General features: G+C 44.7%; 1 protein-coding gene across 10 annotated transcripts in view; it reads right to left on the reverse strand.

The window, feature by feature from the left end:
• The window catches only part of LOC142017278 (ephrin type-B receptor 5), a 124467-nt gene that overhangs the window by 68917 nt on the left and 27936 nt on the right, over nt 1–27614 (reverse strand). For 9 of the 10 annotated variants that reach the window (XM_075002156.1, XM_075002155.1, XM_075002158.1 and 6 more), the window contains 3 exons: nt 24261–24451; nt 16165–16229; nt 14734–15424 (listed from right to left, as the gene is read on the reverse strand). In XM_075002156.1, coding sequence (XP_074858257.1) covers nt 14734–15424; nt 16165–16229; nt 24261–24357 — 853 coding nt within the window. In that variant the 5' untranslated portion in view covers nt 24358–24451. Of the gene's footprint in view, nt 1–8971; nt 8993–14733; nt 15425–16164; nt 16230–24260; nt 24452–27614 lie in introns of all 10 variants that reach the window. The other variant, XM_075002164.1, reaches the window with a different exon arrangement.

Below are 27614 nucleotides of genomic sequence, written 5' to 3' on the forward strand. Positions count from 1 at the left end.
TCTGTAAAATTGTGTGGGGTGAGTTAAGAATGGTGTTGTGACAGATCACAGACTGCAGCTGACCAGCCTTTGATGGAGGGGGAACAGTTTGGGTGCTGGAGGAACCCCTTTTTGTTCCCCTTGTCAGTTCACAGAGGGTGCAGTCCTACCGGCTGGATAGGCAGCTGGGGTGCATCACGAGTCGGCCAGCAACAGGCCATAATTAAAGCACCTGTGGTCACTTTAGGCCTCCAGGCTTTCTATAAAAGGCTTTCCCCAGATAGCAGGAGGGGAGGGCAGTGGTGCCCAGAGAGAAGGAGGCTGGAGGACCGGACCGGACCAGACCGGACCGGACTGGAGCACATCACATCACATCACATCACATCACAGCACAGCACAGCACAGCAAGGCCAGGTACCCCAACCACACAGTTTAGGGTGAGGAAAAGATTACAGAGGGCAGTGATGGGTGAAGAGGCTCAGGGAAAGGTCACTGCTGTGGGGCAGGGACAAAAAGCCCCCACCAGCTCCCTCTTTCCCTAGGATCTCTGGTTTGGAGTCCAGGGCAGTGGGAAGGACTGAACTCTCCCCCACCACTTCCCCTGGAGGGTGTAGCAACTGCGGCAGGGCCCGAGCAGCTCGAGGCTGGTGGAGAGGGACTAGCTCCACCCCAAATTCAGACTGGTCTGTGATGAAAAATGGCTCAGTAAAGGTAGATCCTTGCCTTTGGGAAGACCCAGGGCAACAAAAGGGGCCTCTGTGAGTCTCTGAGGCACACAAGGAACCACCTGGAAGTGCAGAACCCTTACAGGGAGATTGAGGGCTTCATCACAGTGTATGTAGTTAAGAAATAGAGTGAAAGCCATCATGAATATCCAGGTGATCAAGAAGAAGAAACTTGGAGACAATCAGAAAACATCCATTGTGCCCAAAGCTAAACAAATAAGCAGAACTGAAAATGTTTGAGATAGGCAGACATCCCCCAAGGTAAGATAAAAAACAAGAGATAATGATGGGAAGCCAGACAATGACAATCAAAGGCTAAGTGTGAAAACCCCCAAGATTAATACCAGCTAAATATTAATGATTGCAGTATGACATTGCAAAATCCATAGACTCAAATAGGAACTTACAAGTATAATAAAGATTGGGTGTGTTGCCATGGGACTCTGGATTCAGTCCTTCGGAGCCTCAGAGAATTGGATGACCAAGAGAGCTCAGCTCCTCACACATGTTCAGTCTACCTGGCCATTACGCTGACTCAAGTCATGACAGACTGGAAACCAGGGCTTCTTCCCCCCCAAGGAACACCATGGAATGGCATTCCACCACGTTTTCCCCCTGCACTATTTTTTAAAAGGCTGATGGGCAACTCCGAGCCGTATGTAGCTCTTTAAGGAGCCATTTGCAGCTCCCTGACTGCAGCGCAGCCTCCATTGTGGCACAGGGGAGGAGTCAGATCTTTACAGCAGTGCAGCCTATCTCCCCTCCCCATGTGACAGCCTTTGGCCCTGCACCAGGACCATGCCGCCCAGCCCGGATGCCACCATCAGCTGTGGACTTGCTCGGGTATGTGGTGGGGCTGGGGAGAGGCTGGTGGGGGCCTGAAGCTGTGAGGGGGGTGGAGCGCTGGTGACGGCCAGGAGCTGGGGGGATGGGAAGGGAGGGTGGAGTGGGGGGAAGAAGGGGGCTTGGAGCAGGTCCACAGTGGGGAAGGGAGAGAGAGGGCTGGGGGGGCCCTACATGGGGCAATTTGGGGAAGGTGATTTGGGCCCCCCCCAGGGGATGGGTAAGCCACCGTGGGGCAGCTTGGGCCCTGCGTGGGGTGGTTAAGCCGTCAGAGGTGTTGTGATTCGGGGTGGGGGGTGGGCTGGACGCGGTTTGGGGCTTGAGTTCCACCACCTTTTTTCCTAGAAAAAAAAAAAAAACTGCTGGTAGCTATAAGAGCATCTGCAAGACCTATGTGTGTGTGTGAATGCATATGCTGTTTTCATGTTGTATTTTCAATACATGTGGCATATTGCCTTTTCCCTTGAAAAAGATCCCATGTGCTTGTTATAAGCAAAACACCCAGGTGGCCCACCCTTAAGGCCTCCTGCTGAAACACAGTCAATCAGAGCAGCTGCAGGAGGCAGGCACAGTCTCTCTTACTCCCCAGTTTTTGAGTAAGTGAGAGGAAGCTACCAACACCATTCTCACAGGAGGGGAGGGAGGAGATGGCAGGTAAAAAACCCAGCAGCTCATAGTTGCCTTGCTCCCTCCCTCCCTCCCTCCCACATTTTCTGATCTGATCAAAGGAAGCTGGCTCTGCTCCTCCTTCCTGCTCCATCCAACTCTCTGTCCCTGCAACTCCAAACCTGGAAAAGGGGCAAAAAGCTGCAGGGGAAGCAGATGTGGGGCTGTGGTGGGGTTTGGGCAGATATGGAGACAGAGACAAAAAATTTCATTGATACAAGGCAAAGGGAGTGCAGAATAAGCTAATCTAGGGCTGAAGAACAAGCAGATGTGGAACTAGTAGTTAATTTGTAGGGAGCAGGAAGTTTCATCAGCTTCATACAGATGTTTGTGGTTTGGTCTCAGGTTTTCTAGCGAGAAAATCCCCTTTCTTCATGTGTGAGAGTTGGCAAAACTGTCATTCAAAAATCAGAAAACAGCCCCTAACCTGACTTTAGGATATAATTTTCAAAAGTGCCTAACTGACTTTGGAGTCCAAGTTCCATTTTCAAAAATGACGTTCATGTGTCAGAACTGATCTTCCTTTGCTTTTCAGTGAAACTGGAGCCCTTATGCTATTCAAATACTTTTGAAAGCTTTACCCTTAGTATTTTTTTAATCTCAGATTTGTTGTGGATCTAACTCAATTATCTACATGAGAGTGTGGTCCACTTGACTTCTGACTAACGGCAGCTCCAAGACTCTGCTGTCACAGAAAAGACATAACCCTATTTCACTGTATTCATCTCACCAGCCCACTAACTACCCTACCAGTAGTCTCCTGTGCTCAACTGCTCCTAAGAGTTCCCTGTGCTGGTCTCCTTTGTTTACCTCAGAGAAACTTTTTCCTCCTGGGTTACAGTTAAAAGGACCCATCTATTCTGCCTGTCAAGGTGAGTGAGCAGAACAGCTCTGTATTTGTGTCCCAGAACCTGAAAACTTACCTCACTGTCTCATTTTCTGTGGGATGTGACTGTGGTTAGCAAAGGCACTACACTGAGAACTCCCTTCCCTCCTACAGCTCTGGAACATTCCTCTCTTTGGACAAAGAGATCCAGATGTGTTCATGGATATACAGCAATGTGCAAAAGTTGCTCTATTTTTCAGACACCCAGGTAGTGAGTGGCTTGAAAAATAGAAGGAAGAGGGTTAATAAAAAGTAGTGTAGTGATTTAGTAACTTTTTTTGTCAACTACAGTAGTATAGTGCTTTACCCGAGCAGTCTAATGTAAAAGAATATGAACACATTGGCAGTTGATTAATTCTACAACATTTTAAAAATATTTGAACTTGGGTACACATTACCAAAACAAGAGGTTCTCAGTGCACCAAAATAAATTACGTTAATAGGGTAGTAGTGGTGTTTAATGGTCAGATTGGAGAACTGTGAATGAAATCTCCATAATTCTCTTTACAGATATGAGGCATCTAAATGTGATAGACACACAAATAGAGGTTTTAAAAGAAATGTGAATTGTTATGCTTAAATTCATCTCTTTAATAACCATGAAGTGAATGACATAATATTTAGGTTCTTCCTGGCTGATGACAAGGACATTAATAACATAGTCTGTGGTAGGATGTAAGTCCTAGCATAGTGGCTGGAAGGTCAGCATTCAAATAATATAGCTATTTAGTATTCTATGAATTACAGAACTTAGAAAGAGAAAACACTTATTATGTCATCCAGTCACAGAGGATTTTCCCAGTGCAAGATGATTCCCTATAACTCTTCGTCTGGGTTTTGTCCAGTCTAGGTTTAAAAGGCCTTAGCCATTCTTTTTTTGGAAGATAATTTCACAGCTCCCTTGAGGTCACCGTCGGGAACCTTTTTCTGATATTCAAGCTGTTTTCCCTTTTTTAATTCTACCCCGTACTTTTTTTTGTAAGAAAAGACGAGCTGGTACACAGCTGGCTCCCTCACCTCCCACCCCTCACCCCTGCTGGGCTTCGCATGGATGGGGCTGCCAGCAGAGCTCCTCACCCCAGCTGGCTCCCTGCTGCAAGGCTGCTGGGGACCTTGGCGCCCCCAGATGGGTCCTTGGAGCTGGAGCTGGAGCTGCTGGTGGGGATCCATGCCCCATCTGGCTCTGTGCCCCCCAGTCAGGGTTCCTGCACCTGGGACTGTCAGCAGGGCTCCCCACCGCAGCCGCCTCCCTGCCACCTGCCACAAAAAAAAGCCCTAATTTACCCCATTATTCTTATTTATCTCCCACGTATCACGCTAAACATTCCCCTTCATGTGCTGTGTTTAGACCTTTCAAATATTTACATGCTGTTATTAGGAGTGGGAGCAGAGTTTCCCCCAGGTGCTTTGTGGACATGCATAGATCACAAACAGACAGATGCTTCCACTTCCATTACTTTTCTAAAAACACTCAAGAAATCGCAATTTGCCAATGGTAACTGCCACACTGTTCCCTGTGATACTGCTTCAAACATAAGAAAAGCTTTCGGTGGTTGCAGCATGTATGCCCCCAAAGCAGTGCATTAATGCTTTGTTAAAGCAATCACCCATAGGCTAAAAAATCCTTAGCTGCTCTAAAATGGCTGACCATTTTAAGTGTTATTTTACTACTGCCTCCAAATTTCACAGTACCTGCAAGAGAATGGGTCAGTCTATAATTCAACTTGTTTGAAATAATGCCACAATATTAAAAGAGCCACACAATATTTAAAACAGTAATGGGGGGAGTTTGTTTACTTTTTATAAACCAATCGCAATATCTGGAGTTCACTGAAACCAGAACTCCGAGTGTATTAACCCAGAATAGAATTAATTCCTGGCTCACCAAGAACTCCGCAGGCTCAGTCTATACTAACCATTTTAGTAGTCAGATAGTCAAATTTTAAACAAAATAGTCAAAAAGTCAAATTTTAAACAAAAGAGGAAAAACTACAAGCAACACCAACAAGGCTATCAAAATGCTCAAGGGGAAAGAGTAAAAACACTTCTGGCCCTTGTATAAATCAAACATTCACCTTCATCTTTAAAAAATACAGTGCACCATTCTGGTCTTCCAGTCCCCCAAAAGATATTGTAGAACAACTATGGGGTCCAGACACAGTTGGCAAAAGTCATTAAAAGCATATCAGCGAGGCTTCTGTATGGAGAAAATGGGACAGAAAAGTTGAACTGGACACTTTTATGTATTACTTCCTAGTACAAGAACAAGGGGAAAAATCAATGAAATGGAAAAGCAACATATTTAAAATTCTAAAAGGGAAATACTTTTACATGATGCATAATTAATCTGTGGGACGCTATGCTATGAGAGCTCACTGAAAGAACTAACTTAGATTGAAAAATGGACTAGACACTTCATGGAAAAAAACAAACAACCGTAGTTATACTGGATAAAAAAAATATGCAAGACAGAAAGCTAAATCCTGGCTCCATGAAAGCAAGTAGGAATTTTGCAACAGATTTCATGATTCACAGAATAAATTAAGCATTAGCTAATGTGGTCAGAAAGAAACTATAGGCTGCGTATTCAGTTTTGATGCATCTTGCACATTCATCTGAAACATAAGAGACTGGCCACAAGCTCACCTTACCTTCTACATTTTCCTTATTGGTTCCTTTCTGCATCACACCCTTCTTCCCCTGTCTGCAGGCCAGTAAGGCTCATGTCCCCCGTACAGATGCAATACACTGTTTACATCGTGTTTCAAAACTGAACTGACAGTAAGGAGCTGGAATTTTCCTGGTGTCAATTAGCCATGAGTATATCTGTCTAAGCATAAGAGCCTTACTGACGTATAGAAAAGAGGAGGAAGGGACGGGCAAGGGGACAATTTTTTAAAAACATTTTCCTTTCTGCAGCTTCCTAGCCTCATTTTCATTACATTTTGTGCAGCGAGTTTCTTGCACATCAGTGTTTTATTACATCAGCTGAAGAGGGCAAGAAGCTGAGATGGCATCTTTGTTTCTATGAAACAGCTTGAATGAAGTTCTGAGTGAAGGAGACAGGCACAGCAGATGGATTACAGTAGCCAGTCAGGAGCAGAGGGATTTGTATAATCACTCTACGGTTATTAAGAAATAGCTGCACAGCCATCATGCAAATCAGACTCCCGCAATTTGAGTGGAAGGAATAAAGTAACTAAGGGCAAGTGTGCTGTACTGCTTCAGTAAGCGCACAGCACCCCAGCACTGTGGCTGGCAGAAACCATCCTGTTTCCATACAACATCTGTTAAAATGCTTCACTGTAAGTAAATACGTTCTGTGCCCATTTTTGGTAAGTTGTTAATTTCAAACTCATTCTCCCTCCCAATTAAATTTAGCTGAGACTACAGCAAAAATGCTTTCTGTGCCTGGGGCTGCCTGACTTACCAACACCGATCAAGCCTATATTTCCATTCTTCTACCAACCACAAAAAGAGACGTGCGTAACTCCATTTCTGTACAGTTGAGCCATGTTGAACGAGAACGTGGCCACAGCGCACACTGTGTCCTGGATGCGTGCTTTAAACTGAGCTCACATTAAAGTTTACCTTTTGATGGCAAAGCTTCCATTCCAAGCTTAGCAGAGCCAACCCAGCTAAAGAATGTGAGAGAAAAGCAAGCAACAATGAAACACAAAAGTGAATCAGAGCCTGTCTCACCTTCCCCACAAACCCAGTTAAGAATAGCCCAATACTATCATGTTTCTGGAAAAAATGCTATAATGTAATTTCAGTTCACAATTTCCACAGTGGTTTTGAAAGGCCAGCTCTGCACCATCTGTCAGAGCCAGGCATTGCTATATCTGTCAGCTCCATAGAATGGTGGAAACAAATTACCAAGCTATCAGATATGAATTAAAGTCAGTGAGATTACTCATGGAGTAAAGTACTATTCTCTGTGCTTACATCTACACTAGAGAATTCTGTCAACAAAACTGGGGCTTTGTCAACAAAACTCACAGAACATCAACACACAAAATGTGTAGCGTCAAGAGGAACTGTCGGCAAAAAATCCTGAGTAGATACTCCATGGGGCCCTTTTGTTGACAGAGTAGATCAAAAGGTTGATCCGCTTTTATGTGTAGACGTGATCTGTTGACAACAGTTTTGTCAGAACATCTCTTCCAACAGTAACGTCTGTAGACAGATACTTCTAGTGTAGATGTAGCCTGTAAGCATAGCAGAATTGGGCTCTTACTATTATTGTTATGCAAGGAAAACCCGCTTCCTGTGATTAAGATTGGAACCAACTCTCCTATTAGCTTAGTTCCTCATCCCCATAAACTCCTCAATAACACATCTTTCCCACTGCTGGTATTGGACAGATGATATTTGGCCAGGGAAAAACTTGGAGACCAAATATAGGGTAAAATACATAAGCTCTTTCAAAGATGCAGAATGTTAGGTTGAGTAAATTATTAGAATGCTTTTTGCCACATCATATTTCCAAAGCTGGTTTGGCCTAGAAACTTCAAGTACAGTAAAGAAAAAGTTCTTGATCATAACTGTCACATAACTCTATTTTCTCAGAATTGGGGCAACATGTTCCTGAAATTAAACAATTTAAAATAAAGGGATTCAGGAATGTACAATCCCATTGAACTTCCCAGTCCCCCTACTGTTACTCTGACGAAGCACAACAAGGGTCTGACAGACTTTGTGCATATGCCTACACTGCACAAAAACCTGTGGCACCAAGTCTCTTAGCCCAAGACAGGTCTTACCAAGTTTCAGCCTAGCCCTTGGGATAATGGGGTTTAAGCCGCATGACTCAAAATAGCAGGACTGATCCCAACTAAATCATCTCAGTCAGTAAAGCGGAGACTTAAAAAGCTCCAGGTATGGAGATTCCACCACCTACAAGGTAACCCACTCCAGAGCTTTACCACTCTCCTAATGAAATAGTTTTTCCTATTATCCAACCTAGACCTCCCTCACAGCAGTTTGAGACAAGTGCTCCTTGTTTTGTCATCTGTCACCACCGAGAACAGTCTCTCTCCATCCTCTTTGGAACCCCACCTCAAGAAGTTGAAGGCTGCTACGAAATTCCCCCTCATTCTTCTCTTTAGACTAAATAAGCCCAGTTCCCTCACCCTCTACTCGTGAGTCCCGTACTCCAGCCCCCTAATCATTTTTGTTGCCCTCCGATGGACTCTTTCCAATACTTCCCCATCCTTTCTGTAATGGGATGTGCAGAACTGGATGCAACACTCCAGGTGTGGCCTCACCAGTGCCAAATAAAGGGAAATAATCACTTCCCTAGATCTGCAGGCAATGCTTCTACTAACACATCCTAATATGCCATTATCCTTCTTGGCGACAAGGGCGCACTGGTGACTCAGAAGGATTTGAAACCTGGAGAGGGAACACATCTCAAAGGCCAGGTTCTAATTTGAGGGGAAATATTTATACTGTTATTTTCAGTCCCACAAGCCAGAGTCAATAAACCCAGGCTGTGAGCCTCAGCACACTTTAGGCATACCTAAAAGGCCTTGCTGTGCCAGCTGAATCACAGTGCAGCCTCGTGGAATGAGCACCATGCACACCTGAGTTCTGTTCCTGCAGAGGTGAGATGGACTGAAGCCACAAAATTCAGATCCCGATAGAGAACATCTTTCCATTCAGAACCTGCAGATCTAGGAAATTCTTTCAGCCCATTTAAAAGACAGGGTTCCATTTGTGACAATCACATATAGGTCACATTTTTGACATCCAGGAAAGTTCAGATCCAGACTTGTTCTAATTCCCAGTTTTTGTCATACCATGTGACCTTAGTAATACATTTCCCATACAGCTCCTACATAACATCCTTTCCTGTGAGATAGCTAACCTCATTTTACAAGTGGAAAACCTGTGAATGAGAGAGAGAGAGAGAGAAAGAACATGAGAAAACCATATGCCTACACACCATGTCTCTTCGCAATTGACAACACTGTCATGTATCTGAAATAACTGGAGTGGCAAGGTCCTAGGACACTGTATATTGATGATGAACTCATCACCGCCAGACCAATGGGTCTGATTTATCTCAAACCTAGACTGTAAAAAAAAAAGCAGTCAAGTAGCACTTTAAAGACTAGCAAAATAGTTTATTAGGTGAGCTTTCGTGGGACAGACCCACTTCTTCAGACCAACAAGAAGTGGGTCTGTCCCATGAACGCTCACCTAATAAACTATTTTGCTAGTCTTTAAAGTGCTACTTGACTGCTTTTTGTTTTGATAGTGTATAGACTAGCACGGCTTCCTTTCTAGACTGTAAAAGGGGTTGATGGTCTTAATGGGAAGGGAATTAAGGGCAGAGAGAAAATAGTCCTGCAGGGGAAGTCTTAGAAACAGTTAAATTGAAAAGGAAGCTTAGATTGTGGTTTGAAGAGCAACAAAATGATTAAAAATCTAGAAAGCATGAGCTACGAGGGAAGATTAAAAGAACTGGGTTTGTTTAGTCTGGAAAACAGAAGATTGAGAGGGGACAATATCACAGCTTTCAATTACATAAAAGGTTGTAAAAGGATGAGGAAGAAAAATTATTCTCCTTAATTCCTGATGATAGGACAAGGAACAATGGGCTTAAATTGAGGAAAGGAAAGTTTAGGTTGGACATTAGGAAAAACTTCCTAACTGTCAGGGTGGTTGAACACTGGACTACGTTGCCTAGGGAGGTTGTGGAATCTCCCTTACTGGAGATGTATAAGAGTGGGTTTGACAGGTTAGACCTGTGAGGGATGTTCTAGATCAGGGTTGGGCAATAGTTTGTCTGTTGTAGATGTTCTAGAGCTTGTGCTCGGTCCTGCTGTGAGGGCAGGGGCCAACTGCACATGATGAGCTCCTAAGGTCCCTCCCACTTCCAGTATTTGATGATTCTATTTTGTTTTGTTTTTATTTAAATGAACAATAAGGGGCAAATCCCAAGAAGCGGGTAAGTTTGGACCATATCCAAACTGAATATATCCTACCTGAAGCAGACTGGAGAAGCTACCTGTATACACCATTACTGTACGCTCCTGCCATCCCACAACATTTGTGCAACTTATTCAGAGACAATGTGTTTTGTCTGATAATTAAAAAAGCCCAAATTTGAAAATTCTTTGCACACATCATTTTATCGCTTGCAGTTATAAATCATTTTAATCAAATAGAAGGCATATTGGAAAAAAATATCAGATCCTTTTATTAAAAGATATTAAGTGGATAAAGAAGAGTTGCTAATGCTAGGAGACATGTCATTCATTTTTAAATCTAGTCCATCCCAATGAAGCACTACACCGGATTTACCTGAATCGAAAACAAACTGCATGCATATTTGTAAACATAAGTCTTCAAGCTTTTTTCTCCCCCACAACATTGTTACCATGTGCAGTTATAAACAAGTGATCAGTCACTGTAAAGCCAGGTTTTTCTGATCTGAGTGGACACAAGTTCAGAGTGCACTGACAGGTTAGAGCCAAGTATTTGCTCCAGCAGGGGCTAACTGGTTAATGTACAACTGCAAAAGTAGATAGGATGATAAGCTTTGGGAGGAAAACAGTTCTATCCAGGAAGACACAAATGTGAGAGACACAGAACTGTCAGGTCACACTGATAATAGAGTAGAAACCGTCTTAGCAAATTTTTGTGGTTCAAAGTTCTTACATTATCCTGGACCTTTGAATAATGCTATAGATGTATAAATGCTCTAAATATTATAATGGAAGATTTCCCCTTAGAAAACTCATTTTCTTCAACTCTGAAATATTCATTCTGGAAAACTCTTTTTTTCTTCTGTGTTTGTCAGACCCTGCACCTCTGAAATCAGTGGCAAAGCTTCTGTTGCCTTCAGCGGGGCGGGTTTGATCTCTGAAGGAAGTAAATCAGTTGGTCTTTTCTGGGGCAGCCACCAAATAGACAAGTTTGTCTTTTCTATTTACGAGGCGAAATAGGACTCATTTTGGAGCAAAGTGCATGCTAACAGTGCAAGAAGACAAAGCAATCCATACAGCATCAAGAAAGGTCTATGAGCTTAAAAATGCAATCAGAAATACAACAGAGACAACGGCTGGCAGTGATAGACCTCTCCACCGGGGTAGAAAACTGTGACCAAAATGCAGACACTATGTCTTAGGCAATTTTGCCAAATGAGACTGTGGAAGCAGTCTAGTTATCTTCAAAGGGAAGAGAAAATGTATAGCCATAAATTAGGCAAAAGGGCAAAGTGCAGGCACAATAAGCAAGCCCTTTGCTTTCAGTATGCTTCAGGAAGACTAAAAACATCAAATATTTTAACTCACCTACTTCATCTTTAAAGAAAGCACATACTTGTTTCTAACTGAAACTCTGGGTAAACTGTGAGATGTTTGCAAAATGTGAAGTTATCATTAACACTATTACTGTCACTGTTAGACTTCAAGAATGTGTATGAGCACGTTTTAAGAGTATTGCATAAGGTACCCATTTGTCTTGATGCTATCACCTAGGGAAATATTTAATTGAAAACTGAATGAAGTTATGCATGTTTTATTTAATGGACTCCTTCAGGGCTGACTTGGTACGCCATTAGTGTACACATTCACACTGAACTGCAAAAGACAGGGCAGCTGAGCGCTCACAGGCCCTGTCACTTAGGGTGTTTGAACAACATGAAGTTAGAAGCCAGATTTACTGGACTTTAAATGGAAGTGACTGTTAACAAAGACCTTTGGAAGAGAATAATTTGGGGAATCTTAGGAGAATTCATAATTGCTGAAGATGAAGCATGTTGGAACAGAGCAGGAAAGAGCTTAAAAAAAAAGAAGAAGAAGCTGGAAGTAAAATCTAAAGACTTGGTACACAATTTGCATTGCAGCTGACAAAGCGGGTCTTTGCCCACAAAAGCTTATGCTCCCAAATATCTGTTAGTCTACACGGTGTCCCAGGACTTCTTGTTGGTCTTACTTAATATGGGAACTCATTAATCCTTAGCATGGACTTCCGTTTAGATAAATACAAATAATTTGCTAGGTAACTCCATTTCAAGAAAATGACAAGCTCTTCCAGCACACCCTATAGCATCTAAACTCCCTTTTAAGTGCAAGCATTCTGGCTTAAGAAATGCATGTCTCATTTGAATAAATGGGTCACGATATTCAAAAGTGGATATCTAAAACTGGGCTCCAAAGTCTACAGCCCACCTAAATAGTCAGACGTTCAAAAAAGACGAGTAACCAAAAGTTCCACTGAGACTAAATACGGTTTTATATGTCAACCTGTGGAGACCCAGTTTTGAAAACCATTTTATGCAACACATTCAGAACTGCAGTAAAATACAATCAGAAAAAAGTATATAGCTAAGCAATCTAAAAGATGTTTTCACATTTCTTTAAAGGTCAAAAAATTCCTGGGGGTTGAAGAGTAACCTTTAGTAAGACACATGTAATATTATAAATAAATTCCAGTTTAAATAATGAACTTATCAGGACATTGTAATTAGTTGAGAACCACAAAATATTTGAGAGCCTAGAAATACAAACCAAGGGTTCCACACACAAATTTAACTCTGTGTAGTATGTCTTATCTTTCAACTAATTCCTAACGATTGCTTTTCACTTAATAAGCTACCTCATACACACTTCCAGTATTGCCCTTTCAGCTACCATGATATAAAACCAGAAAAGATATTGAAGAAAGAAGAGGTAATGGATACTCTCTCTATTGCAAAAGGTTGATTTTCATTCTGTTTCATATTGAAAATGCCATATCAACTACAAATTTATCAGGCACTACAGTATGTATACCATACTGGTCTAGAAGCCACCCTCACATTACTGCTATGTCTTTACTTCAGAGTTAACCCAGCCTCTTGCATTTTAATTCAACAAACAAAACCATCCACAAACAAAAACTCTGAGCTGGCTCTGGAGGTGCTTTAAACCCAGTGTAACTGGCCTGGCTGTGGGTATAGATTAGAGCCTAAATTCAGTTTAAATCAGGTTCTCTCATCCACTTTGCAGTACAGATGCTTAACTCAGGTCCTGACAGTCCTCCAATACTTTCCAAAATTCCCCTGAATACTCTGTTCTGGGAATGAGATATAGTAGAAACAGAACAAAAAGATGCCCCTTCCTTCAGAGGCTTGCTAAGACAGTACTCCTTTCTGCTGCTCCAGAAGTCACCTACCAGTTAATATATGTGGAAAAGATGTTTATACTTGATATTCCAGGAAGCCTGTTCCATTTCTACACTGCATTTGAACACCCACAACATCTGGGAGTTCCTTCTCTTACCCTGTTGTCAGCTGACCACAGGCTGACACCAAGATTCCAGTACACATCTGATATGAGCTCACTCAGCAGCATGATTTGGGGAGTTGTACCCAAAATCGACACATCTACAAGATTATCTCCAACAGCCTGACAGGGGAGAAGACTTGCTAGATGCAACTTCAGAGCAGGTGAAGAAGCGAAAACCTGAAAGGTGCATGTCACAAGGCAAAAGCTGCCAATGGCAGCCTCTCACTGGAGTCCGCTGTCATGGATGACAGGCCTTTGAGACTGGGCAATGTTGTTATTACTGATCAGCTGGGGACTGGACGAGCCAGGCCAGACCTTCCCATACTTCAGTTGTTGCTGACAATGACAAAGACACAGATTTGTTATCAGATCTAATCAAGCCAAAGGCGTTACACTTTTTGTACACTGGCGTTGCGTGGAGATTTCAACAGAGTTTAGCTAGCTTGACTGAGTTGATTACATGGCAAAAAGCTCCAGTTTTCCAAGTTGAGGCAAGCCCTGGGTCAACCAGGAAGCCTTCCAGCAAAAAGAGGAAAGATGAGACTTGGCACTCCTGATTCTAAGGTAAACAAGTAGAAGAAACACTTGCACTATGATTTACCCAACTGTGAAACTCTGTTTTTAATTTTTCAATGTACATTCGCAACATTATTTTAATAAGGTTATAAATTAATTAATATCCACCTAAATTCTTAACAGCCCCCCTCAATTACTTCACGTAATGCATGCTTTAAAGACTGCATGGTATTTTTCACTGGGCATTAACCACGGGAATCTTAATCCTAATGTCCTGGTCAATTCCTTATTTCGCTAGATTGCGTTCTGACTCTGTACAATTGCCCCACATCTGAAACTAAATATTGCATTACTCTTATTTCTTGTATTGTCTAAACTGCTGTGTTGCTGTGTGCTGAGGTGGTTGCATGGGAATGCTGGGTGGAGCACAGTAAGAATGTACGCTGAATACAAATCACTTAAGAAGCAGTTTGGTGTAATGGACTGAGCACAGGGTTAAAAATCAGGAAATCTTAATCTCAGCGTGGGATATGGATGCTCAAGACTTCCCAGACTGAGGCCCAATCTGAAACTTGTGTGAACCGAGGATGAAATAGTGGTTGAGTTCAGCTCCTAGTGGGGAGCTGACTATTCCTCATGACCATCGCTGGCAATACATGCTGGCAATCCCAGCAGAGACATTGGGCCTTGATAAGAGGACACACTGCTGTTAGGACTGCTCAGGTGGGGTGGGGAGGATTTGGACTCTAGGGGTCTTTGGCAGCTGCTCTCTGTGGCTTGGAGACGCAACAGGGAGAGGTATAGGTCATGTGCGGGGAAGAAGGAAGTCCCTCACCTTTGCAGGCTCCTTCGTCATTACCAGGTTGGTAGCCAGGCCTGCAGGTGCACCTTCCAATGGCCACCATCCACTCGCCTTCCCCGTTGCAGTGCAGCCTAACACCAGAGGATCCGGCTGTACTTGCCTCTTCTGCATCTGCCACACAGGTCCCCATAGCCTCCACCAATGAGGTCCTCTCCCCACCTGCAAAGGTCTCAGGGAAGGAGGCAAAACCCCTCACCACAGCTGGGCACTTGTAGAAGAAGACTTGGACAGCCACCAGTGACATGCAGGCTCCTGAGTCCTGGAAGGCCAGATAAAAGCCACGCTGGGTGAGCGGCCCAAAGCTGCGCACCTTCACATTCATCTTCACCACCTTCCCAGTGCTGTCCACCTGGGAGAAGCTTTCGTCAGCTGCAATGGTGTCCACCTTGGTCCAAGGCCCTTCACGCCACTCAGGCAGGGTAGCTTTGTCACTTTCTGCCTGATGGTAATAGAGGGTAAAGGTCTCCTTGCAGGAAGAAGCCACGGTTCGCATGCTGGCACAGTCTCGCACTGAGAAGCGGAGGCGGACATGGACTCGGTGAGCACCACGTCGTTCTGTGAAGTGAGTGCGCAGCCAATTATTTTGGCCTGGCTCAGCCACATTGCAGACCTCAAAGGTTCGGATCAGGTGCTTCTTGTCGTCCAGGACACTCACTTCATCCCACTGTAATGAATGGGCAGTGGAGAAAGAGGTGGAGAAGATGTTAGAGGGGTTTCAGATATATGGCAAAACTGGGATACAATCACCTCTGGAGGGCGGGGACAAGAACTCACTCTCTTTACAACAGGCTGCCTCTGTATGAGACTTCTACTTGCCTCTTGGGCAAACAGTGGTGCCCCCACAGCAGGACTCGGGCTGATGCTTGATGCTGACGCCTGATGCTGTCAGCACTCAGGGCAAAAGGTGCTGCCCTACAGTGGACATGTTAAACACAGCTCAGCTCACTCCTCTGTTGGACAGGCAGTACCCCCGACTGGCACTGCTGGCAAGTACTTGGGGGAAACGGGGTGCTTCAGTGCAGTGTTAGGTTCAAAACAGAGAAGACGGGTGCAAGACAAAGTCAGCACAAAACAGAGACGCAGCAACTTTGGGCTGGGCTCTGCCTGGGAGAGCCGAAGATTTCATGGATATTTCTGAAGGGGGAAAACACCCAGAGAGTTGGAAATGAAGCTAATACTGTCAACCTAGTAGCTAGTATCCCCCTCTCTTAGACACATGCTTTTAACACCTTTGCCTATACGGCTCTGTATCTGACTCAGCACAACGTACAGCACTTTGGATACTCCATGTGCAAGAAGGCGGGGGAAAAAAGATAACTATTTTGCTTCAGCCTCACCTTCCCTATGGCTCTGTCAGCCTTGCTACCCAGGGTAGAGGAAGACAGAAGGCAAGGGAGCACTTACCCCATCAGGAGGGTGAGCTGTCCAGCCAATTTCCGAGGTCTCTCCCGTTGTATCTAGGAGTATTTCTGTGGGGGAAAAAAAAAGTCTTTTGTGCTTTTCCAAACTCCGGCCACTCAAGCTCGATACGCTCCCTACAAGCCTCCTTCTTGTATCTCCGCCCCTGGAGAGGGAATATATTGTGCATCTCAGTCGCAGAGAGATCTACAGTCTGAGACAGGGGTCGGCAACCTGCGGCTCCTGCTGCCGACTCCTCTTGCAGCCTCCTGCCGCTGCTGACACCCCTTGCAGCTCTGGAGGCTGCCGCCACTTAAACAATTCCCGCAGTTAAAACAGAATTTTGTTTTTTTCTTTAAGCGGCAGCAGCCTCCAGAGCCGCAAGTGGAGTCAGCGGCAGCAGGGAGCCCCAGGAGAGGAAGCCAGCGTGGCTCCCTGATGGAGCCATGATGAGAAGCAGGAGGCTGGTGTGGGCGATGCAGCAGTGGAGGAGCAGGGCAGGCACCTGGCTTCCCCAGCAGCATGCTGCCCACCAGCTACAGGTAGGAGCTGCAGGCAGGTGCCCCCACATGTGCCAGGGAGACAGGGGGAGAAAGTGGCCAGCTCACCCCTGCCATGGCCAGCACCACTTCCTCCATTCCCAGCCTGGGGGCGGCCCTCATCGTCCTCCAGGTGCCACCCTGCTCCCGCCCACCCACCCAGCTGGCACCGCCTGGCTGCTGCAACCCACTCTGGGCACCGCACTCAGTGGCGGCAGCCAAGTGGAGAGTGGGCAGCTCTGCTCCAGCAGCAGCGCGGAGCTGCAGCCAAAGGGGGAAGAGAAGCAGCTGCTCTTCCGCCAGTTGTTTGCTCACCCCTCCTTCCTTGCTTACGCTGCTGCCACCACCAACTGGGAAGTGCCCTCCTGCAGCACCTGGCGCTAGTGCTGCCACTGCCCAGACCACACAATCTGCCTGCGCTGGGAGCGGGTGGGGTGGGCACTCACTCCAGGCCACCTCCTTGTACCTCAGCAGCTGGAGGAGGTGGGCAGCACGCAGCGCGTCTGAGGCCGGAAAGTTAACTTCACTTTCTAACTGACACAAACATCGTGTGACAAGGGTCAGAGGGGTAGCTGAGTTAGTCTGTATCTTCCAGAACAACAGGAAGTCCTGTGGCACCTAAGAGACTAACAGAGATTTTGGAGCATAAGCTTTTGTGGGCAAAGACCTGCTTCGTGAGATGCCCACAAAAGCTTATGCTCCGAAGCACTGTGTGCTCGCTGTTCTTAAAATAGGGGTGAAAAAAGGACGGTTTGACTATTTATTAAGGACTGTCTTGTATTCACATGGATTGCGGCTCTGGAAGGATTGATTTTGTAACCGAATGTGAAAAAAATGGCTCTTTTCGCTATTTCGGTTGCAGACCCCTGGTCTAAGATAACAAATGGCCTTCTTCAAAAGTCAGCATTCTGCTCCTAGCTTTCCCATATGATCTAGGGAAATGTCAGCAATTCAGTGGATGAATTATAGGATTCAGCATGATCCAGTGGTTAACGTTAAGGCACCAGACAGAAAACCTGTATTTTAGTCCCAGCTCTGCCAGCTACCACTGTTTAATGGCTTTGGTCAAGTCTCTAACAACCTGCTGACTTCCCTAGGAGTCAAGTGTACTCGGCACCTCCAAGGATCAAGCTCTATCCAAGCAACCATTCAACACTGCTGAAGCTGCCAGACTTTGTTACTTTTGGAGATTGAAGTTCTCTATTTTGATCCAATGCAATGCAGCAAGGGCTGTAGTAGTACAAGGTATACAAAGAAACAATCCCCCAGCAATGTACCTCACTTCTGAGACCACTATGAAAGATTTGGGCAGGAAGACCAGTGTTTTGGATACACAAATACTTGGGTTTTTTTGTTTTTGTTTTTTTTTAAAGCCAACAGCAGTATGAAGTCCTGGAATTTAAAACTCCTTTTGCTTGTTGCTGTTTTTCTTTCATTTTGTTTTCTATAAAAATTAGGAAACACCATTTAAAAGCTTTGTGAAAATAATATTAAAGGTGAGATTTTTCCAAGTCTTTGGGGCAGAGGGAAGAGCCTAACGAGGACACAAAAGCATTTCCAGTGCTCAAGGGAGTGCAGGCATTTTTACCACCAAAGGAGGTGGCGAAGAAGCCGGACCACATAATCCTTCCCCAAGCCAACTCAGGGATGCTGTGGCTCTGGAACCACACCATATTCACCTGCACCTGAATGGCACCATGTGACAGTGGAGTGGCAGTTGGATGGATCTTTGCTTCATCAGCACATTTCTGGGGCATGGCTTCATTTTCATAACATAACCAATCAGATTATTTCTGACATACAGACAGACAGGCAGGCAGGCAGGCAGACAGAAAGAAAGCTTTGTTCATCTGCTTGGGCTCTGGGCTGCTTGCAGGCAGTATATTCCCCAGATGGCTTCTCTCCAGCGATCCAGGTAATCTTTATCGAGCGCATAAATATTTCATGGACTAACAGATACATGCAGCCTGGAGCTGACACGGCTCTCCCTCGAATAGTGAATATTTAAAAAAGCCAAGATGCATTAGAAACAGACAAGAGTGCACATCCATGGCATATGTAGGGAATGCTGGCCTCCAATTCCATAACGCCAGTCTATTCAAAGGCATGCAGAAAGAGTGCTGGCTGTTTACAAGCATCGCACTGTTTCCCTTCCTATTCCTCTTTCTCAATGGCTGCATGTCCTGAATGAGATCAGTCAGGTCCCTGTCATACTTAGACCAGTGGCCTACTTCATCCAGGGTGCTGCCTTCCACCAACACAAATCACACCACTACTCGGCTTGAGTTCCTAGCTTGAGTCAGTACTTGAGTCAAGTATCCCAACATGGTGGGAAAGTAGATTCTGCTAGCAATCCAGCCTACCACCACATTAGACCATCTAATAGAGTATCCAGACCAGATCACATCTCTTGATCTCTTCTTAGTTCTGAACCCCCTCTCTGACGGGGTCAACAAAAACTATTTTAGCAAAAGACAAAAGTTCTTCCTCCAGCCTCCAGTCAATTAAGCCATATTCTACACTGGGTTAAAATCCCTCCTTGATCTGTGTAGCAATCTTAAATTTTGTAATGTAAGATCTGATTAGCTAGTGTTATTTTAGCTCACATACCCAAAAATATCATGGCTCATAAAACCATTCAGTCTCCCTTCCTCCTCCCCAAATCCAGCTACAGTATTTATCTCCAGGACTCTCCAAAGTGAATTCTGTTGCTTGAAATGCATTCCCTTGACAACACAGTGATTTCATAGCGTTACACCTTGTTCTCAAATTATGGGGAAAGATACAAAGGAAAGAGTTTAAGAAGGAGTCTTCATTCTCTCCTTCTTTATCTTAAACATACTGACTCAAGCTAGGAACTGTCCACAACGGGAAAATTTTTAAGGGGTTACTTCTAACGTACCAAAGATGCTGGCAAACAATTTCCTTACGCTTTCACAAAATATTTAAGAATTGCCATGCAACAGGGTCCCTGCAGAGCAAACAAACTGCACAGGAAGTGTCCATATTGCCCATTATGTAGGGAGAAGCATGTAAAGTGGACCATGTAGATTTATTTGTGAAACAGTAAAAAAAAACTTCTAGGTGGACCTTATTTCCACTCAATACCTCATGTTGCTCATTCCATCCCTCAAAAATCTTAAATTAGTAAATAATTCTACCCACACAACCCCAAAAATTCTGGTCAAAGGCACCAATCCTTGCTAAAACCAAGATATTAAAATAACTGTGGAGTTCCTAGACCTAACCACCTTAGAGCCCTGGCAAGCCAAACAAGGAAACTGAAATGTAAAAAACTACCTTCACACCCAGCAAAGTTATCAGAATTCAAAATATACCTGTATGTAACATGTGCCACCTTAATACTTTCCCTGGTATTGTCTTCCAACACATAGGCTATGTCTACACTAGCCCAAAACTTCGAAATGGCCATTTGCATGGCCATTTCGAAGTTTACTAATGAAGCGCTGAAATACATATTCAGCGCCTCATTAGCATGCCAGCAGCTGTGGCACTTCGAAACGTGGCTCGCCGCCACGCGGCTCGTCCAGATGGGGCTCCTTTTCGAAAGGACCATCGCAACTTCGAAATCCCCTTACCCCTACCTGCTGTTAGGAATAAGGGGATTTCGAAGTTGCCGGGGTCCTTTCGAAAAGGAGCTCTGTCTGGACGAGCCACGCAGTGGCGAGCCGCATCACTTTCAAAGTGCCGCAGCTGCCGGCATTCTAATGAGGCGCTGAATATGTATTTCAGCGCTTCATTAGTAAACTTCAAAATGGCCATATGCATGGCCATTTTGAAGTTTTGGGCTAGTGTAGACACAGCCATAATCTCATGATCATATGGAGCTGTTCTACAGGCTTAGATACACCTTTTGTTGCATCTTTTACTACTGTTTTCTTTATGGCTGTGTCTACACTTCCTATTTTGTTTCAGGAAGAAAAGGTCTTTCAAAGATGGAGTTTATTTTCAAAAGAGCCCCATCTACACTGCTTTTTTCTTCTTTTAAAGAAGTTCTTTTGAAAGGACAATATGCAAATGAGGTGCCAGATATGTAAATCCACACCTCGTTTGCATTTTCAAAATCCCTCATCTGCATGCTTCTTTTGAAAGAGGAAAGCAAGTGTAGACACAGCCTATAGATATGTCTACACAGCAGCCTTATTCCAAAATCAGTTATTCCAGAATAGCTATTTAGAAATACCACTGACTACATACAAAAATGCATTTTGAAATAGCACTTCACTATTTTGAAACACATTGTCTGCACACATAATGCCAATGTCAAAATAACTGCTATTCCTCGTAGAATTAGAGTTACCAATTTCAAAATAACTCAGCTGCTATTTCGAAATTATTTTGAAATAGTGGTTGTGTTGTGTAGACGCAAGGATAGTTATTTCCAAATAACAGCTGTTATTTCAAAGTAACTGTGCTGTGTAGATCTATCCTATGAAATGCTACCTTTAAATTTCATTCTCTTCACTATCCAGCACATCTTTTGAGAGGGGCTGCATAGCTAAATCTCCCATTGCCTTCTGGAAATCCACAGCCTTCAGGATTCAGCACTTACACATTTTACATGTTGAGCTCTCTTCTCTTCAGATAGGAATTTTAATAATTCTCTCAGTATGAAATACACTTTCAACAGGATATTTTAGTTCCCCTGATACACACAGTTACATCTCAGAGCAGTAATTTATTACTCTAGGATCTTGCAGTTTGTTGCCTCAAAGAAATAAATTTATAAAACAGCATTAACACTGTATGATTTTAGGATTTCTTATGTACAATGTCTCATCTAGCAGGGGATCTAATTTGCATTTGCCAGGTGACCTATATTCAAACTGTCATAATAAAGTTAAAAAATTGTTTTCTCTTGTACAGGTTGCGTCTTTTTTTATAAATTCTCTTTTATTTATTTAGGTGGCAATATAAGAAAAATGGTCGTTAAGAATTCATAGATACCACAGTTCAACTCTAACTAGTTTATAAATACCTCCAGATTTTGAAAATATTGTGACACAGTGAAATAAGTGATTCAGCTGTGACTGAATCATGTGTTCTAATTGCAGTGGTTATTTTGTAAAAGAATGAGTAAATAAAAGAAGAAAAACGAGTAAAATACAAACAATGGATATTGGCCAAGATGGTCAGGGATGCCATCGTAAAACTTTGCTATGTCAACCATGGAAAATGGGATAAATCACTTCATAATTTCCCTGTTTTATATACGATCCCTGAAGCTCTGGTACAAACCACTGTCAGAGACAGGATTATGGGCAAGATGGACCATGGTCTGACCCACTGTGACATCTATTATGCTGTAATAAACGCAGTCCAAAAAACAGACCCATCAGGACAATTTACATAGGAACTATACATCTATAAATATGCCTGTTATAGGAGAGTCTGATTTGTCTTTTGTACCCAAGTTTCACCTCAATTAAAATCTACTTACTTACAAAATCACATATAAAATAAAAAACCACATTGATTCTGAATAATTGATTGCTAATATAGGTTGAACCTCTCTTGTCTGGCACTCACAGGACCTGGCCCCAACCCTAAGCCTGACCCGCTCCGTTTCCCAGCTGTCAGGAATGGCAATCAAGAATCAGGCTGCCACCACTGAAAGGAGCTGTGAAACCATTCCTGTCAGGGGCGGCAGCCTGACCCTCACTGCCTCTAAAAGGAACAGGGAGGCTGCTGCTCCTGTGAGGAGCAGGGAAACTGCTCCTGTCAGGGGCAGCCAGAGTCAGGGAGCTAGCGTCTGGTTCCCAGCTGCCTGCCACTCACAGGAGTCAGAAAACTGACCAGTGACACTGCAGTGGTCAGTTTCCTGGCTCCCCTGAGCGGCTGGCAGCCCAGATCCAGCCAGGCACCAGCTCCCTGCCACTCAGAGTCGCCTTAGCTCAAGATCTGCACAACTTGAGTGTGTGTCTCTCAGGGTTCTACTGTAAGCGAATGAAACTAAACAATCACTGTGCTCTCAAATGAACTCACACCAGCAAATGATAAAAGACAACACCAACTCTCCGGGGGATGAACACTTTTTACATAATGATCAATACATCTGACCGATCAGTCCTAAGAAACAGTTTCAGAAGATGAGCCCAGGAGCTTAAATTCATAACTTTGTTAGGTGTTAATAATTATTCTAAATACAGACGTAGGATGAATGGCTTATGACCGCAATCTGTAACCCACGAGCCCCCAGTTTTTGTCTTACCACCACAGGGATGATAAGGGTGTTCATTTCCAGCAGGTTTCCAAGTGCTGGTGCAGTTCCATGGGCTAGTACTGTATGTAGTACTGTATTCTTCCCCCTCAATCAGGCTGGTGAGGGTCTGGTGGCTCAGACACACAACCAGCCCGACAGCTATATGCACAGCCAAACCTTCCTCTCCATGCTCAGGGCTTCTGTTATTCTTTCACAGTAAATCACGTCAGCACACCACTCTGGTCTGTATGATAAATTTCAGCCCATCTCTCTTCTCTCCTCATCTCTCACTCTCCATCTCTCTCATGTAAAGACATGTCTCTTCTTGTCCTTGGTCTTACTGACAATACTTTAGATATAGGTTTCATTTTCTTTTTCTTTTGTTCCCAGGTCTCTGTCCTCCATTCCCTATCTCCCCACCCTCCATTTCTCCCTCCTCTTCTCCCTCTACATCTTTCTTTCCCCCATCTCCCTCCTGCTTTCCAGTTCCCTTTTTACAAAGGCTTTCAAATGCAAGTGAGAGATGAACATTCATTACACACCAGTTCGGGTCAGTGAACATATGCAGCCACAGGGGTTTTCCTTGCACAAACAAGGGGGTTGTTTACAACACCTCCACCCCCTCCTCCTCTAATTCTATCCCTCTCTCCCTTGCTTTTTTTCCAATCTCTCTCCTCTCCCTCCTCCCTTTCACCTACTCTCTCATCTCCCCTTCCCTCTGCCAGAATTTTCACCTCTCTTCTCCTCCCTGCTTTTTTCTGTTCTCCCTGTTCTAGTCTCTCCCACTCTCCTGCAGTGGCTCAGCATAAACTGCTCCCAGTACCAGTGAACCACATCCTCCCCCTCACTCCACCCGCAAGCTGCAGTTGTGTGGCCACTGGGTAACGCTGTAAGCTTATGAGCTGCTGATTGCAGCCCAAGGGACATGGTCTTATAGAAGAGCATCAGCTCTTTAGAGAATTAATTCCATAAAGCAGGTACATCATGAGCAAAGATACAAGCATCCCCCACACTGTACCAATTCCCTCTCCTCACCAACTGCCTTACCCCTGGGAATGAGAGGGGAGTTTTGTCTCAGTGCAGACTTTAGCCTTTCTCTGCCAAGATAGCCAATAGGGATGCTGGCAAAAGCTATCAGTGCTGATGGGGAAGTGGGTTCCTGTCCCGCTAAGAACTGGGATAGTCCAAAACACATATAAAACCAAACAGCCATCGGAGTCATTATTAATTTGGAGCAGAAGCAGAAGAAGGTACAATGCTGGAGGTTCCACCGGCTGCCCTCAGCACCCCAGAGCCTTAGTCCTTAGAAACAGATTCCCTTAGCTCGAACCTGCTCTCACCTTCTAGCGAGGCAGCTAAGTGAAAGAGGAAGGCCAGCCACAGCCAACCCATTCCCACTGATCTTCTCCTTGACCTTAAGGCAGTGTTAAGATCCATGTATCTTCTCCAGGGATGCCACCATCTCCAAATAGCGCCTCCACTGCCTTCAAGACTTGCAAGGGGGTGTCCAGGTGGGCCAAAGCACGAGTGACTGGGGAGAGACAGAAGGTGAAGAAAGGAAATTAAATAGCCAGAATTTCAGGCTCATACGTGGCAGCTTCATAAATACCAAACACGGCCCCATCCCAGCACATACTGTGCCTGACCATTAGTTGCTGAGTTTTTATCACAGACTGAATGCATGCATTGCCGGCACTGTGCTGCCCTCCCATGCCTTATCCACCAGGTCTCAGCAGTTGTTTAGGAGGCACCCGGACTCCTGAAAATGCTGCTGCCTCAGCAATGATTGCTTCACTGAATCTGTATTGACCCAGGCCCACAACACAGAGCTAGAGCAGCATTCCTCAAACGTGGCTGCCCTGGCCATATGTAGCCATGAGGGGCTTTTCTTGTGGCCACAGCCTGACCTGGACAATGCTGAGGAGAGGAGGGCAGGGGGAAGGACAAAGCACTGGATGTTTCCCCAGGCTCACCAACATTGGTTGGGTCCCTGCCCTGCTCCAGCTAGAGACACCAAAGCTGGAGAAGCAGGCAACAGGTGCATGTTCTCCACTTTCCCAGAGGCAATAAGGTTGGACTGTAGCCTCCTGTGGCAGGTGGCAGGCTCCAGCAACAGGGATTCAGGCTCCATTCCCTGACTGTGCAGTGGTGGGCTGTGGTGTTAAGCTTACCCCCACAACACTGTCTCCCTCCAGTGCCCCATCCCCATGGTCTCTGCCTCATCTGTATGTCTCCTTCCCATCCAGGGCTTAATTTGTCACTGGCCTTGACAGACCTGAGTATGTCTGCTGTGAAAAAGTGATATTTAAATATTTGTTAATATCACTTTTCACAACCACTTAGGAACTAGAGTTTTTTTAAAGTGACCAAAAAAGGAATATAAAAGACAAGAATGTGCACCTTATTTGTGTTTCGGTTCTGGTTTTGTCCAGTAAAGAACTGTAAATTTATTATTAATGATCATTGTTATCATAATCATCACTGAGTCTGCAAAAGAAACCCTGCATAAATACATTACAATGATTTGGAAATGTACATGTGCATATTTATTTGTTTTTCCTAAAGTTAATTAAGTTTTTTAGGAAAAAATGTCAGAGTGGCCACCAAAAAGTTCATTATAAGAACCCTTACGCTAGGCCCTTCCTGCTTCCAGTCACTGGAAACATCTCACGGTGCTTTTTCAGAAAGGGCAGAGCTGTTAAACCTCATGCCTTTTTAAATTTCAGGTCACATAATTGCATTTTGCCTCCTTAGAATTTAAGCAGAGCAGCTTCAAAGTGAGAAATTATTTTTCAGATCATGTGATACTGCGATGTAAGATTGCTGACACATTTCATGCCAGAGGTAGCTGCATTTCAGCTTTGGGTGTGTTATCCCTCTAGACATTTCTGGTTTTAGCTTCACAACATCTCTCACACCTGAGGAAGTGTTATCCCCATTTCACCAATAGTGAATCAGGAAAAGAAAGTGAATAACTCCAGGTTAAACAGGAAGTGTGGCACAGCCAAAGAAAGAACCATAGTCTCTAGTACCTTAACCAAAATCTTATGCCTTCTATCAGTGTAAAATCATCTGTAAAGCCCATCCTTCATCATGCTGGTCCCTGTGCATATCTGAAGGAGTCATACATTAGGGTCTCAACATTTGTGAGGGTTCCATGTTGAGAACCCTCATAAATGTTGAATTTCATGAATATGGCGCCTGCCTGGCTGCCAGCATTCCCACCCGGAGCCCTGGGGGAAGCGGCGGCTGCCGGCACTCTGTGCCCTGGAGCCCTGGGGGAAGCCGCTGATGGGCCACTCACAAATAACTGAATTCACGAACACCGTACTGGGAAAGTGGCATCACAAAGGGGATTCACTCAGCCTACTGCAGTGCGAGAGCTTTGTAACACCAAGTCTCTCTGGCCCAGCCATCAACAACCACTGCCCAATCCCCATCCCTGTACGTAAATGTCATGGATGTAGGTTACTCAGAGGCACCAGTAAGTTTTGTTTCTTTAGGGCACCATTCATGCAGCGTTCCAAAAAGCACTTCAGGTGCATAACCAAACATAAGCTAAGTAGAAAGATAAAGTACTCAGGCAACACAGAAAGAGGGCAAATGGCTAGGCTGGGGGGCAATTAGAAGAGACAGACATCTCCAGATGCAGCAGAAAGACAGCGAGAGAGAAAAAACAAGGGGCAAGCTTGGGGAAGCAAAGGGTGGACAGCTTGTGTTCAGGTAGTACAGGTTGAACCTGTTTCATGCGGCACCCTTGGAACCCGACTGGTACCAGATGAGAGAAATTGCCAGACCATGGGAAGTCAATATTGTCTCGCACATTACCAACACTTCCACTGCTTACTGGGCCCTTAGAAGACACCTAGGGGTAAAGTACAGCTAAATAACAGCACAGAACACTGAGAGCCAGGACTGGTGGCTGGAAACAAACTTTATGGTACCACGAGGAATTCAACCACACTCAAGATAAGTGGCCATCCGGCAAACTAAAATCACACTGGATTATGGATATTGCTGGACGAGAGAGTTCCGGATTAGAGAGGTTTAACCTGTAGAGTAGAATTAGACTTACTTTCTTTCTGAGAGTGAAAGAGGCACCACTAGACAAATAGGAGAGCGTCCCTTCCTATGCAGCGCCAGTGAGACTGCACTAGAATATTGCATAGACAGAAATTCGAGCTGGAGTGAGAAAAATCACACCTGAGGGGGCTGGATCCAGCCTCACAAGCATTTCTCTCCAGCCTGCACAGATGACGGGCAAAGAGTGCATAGGTACAACCAGCAGCATGTGGTTGGCTGCCCCTCCCCGCACCTTGTTCCATCTGGAGCAAGCTACTCCTAGGATTCTCCTGCCAGCTGTGCAGAGGGGGGTGAATAGTGCTGAAGTCAGGGTGTTCCCCTACAGAGCAGAGATCCGGGGAGAGGCAGACACACAGCGGAGCTGCTCCTCTCTGAAGCATGGCTGGGAAGTGACTCACTCAGGAGTGCAGAGCAGGGCAGGGGGACACAGCAGAGCACGACAGATTTCCCTTAAAGAGGCAGAGGGTGGCTCCTCTCAGCAACTTACCCAACAGAAGCCAGCACACACACACTCTGTGTGACTGTCACACACACACACACACAGTCACTGCACACTTAATCTGTGTCATAGAGTTGGTCTCACATGCAAAGGCTACGTCTACATACAATAA

The sequence above is a fragment of the Carettochelys insculpta genome, chromosome 1, assembly GCF_033958435.1.
Source record: "Carettochelys insculpta isolate YL-2023 chromosome 1, ASM3395843v1, whole genome shotgun sequence".
Lineage (NCBI taxonomy): Eukaryota > Metazoa > Chordata > Testudines > Carettochelyidae > Carettochelys > Carettochelys insculpta.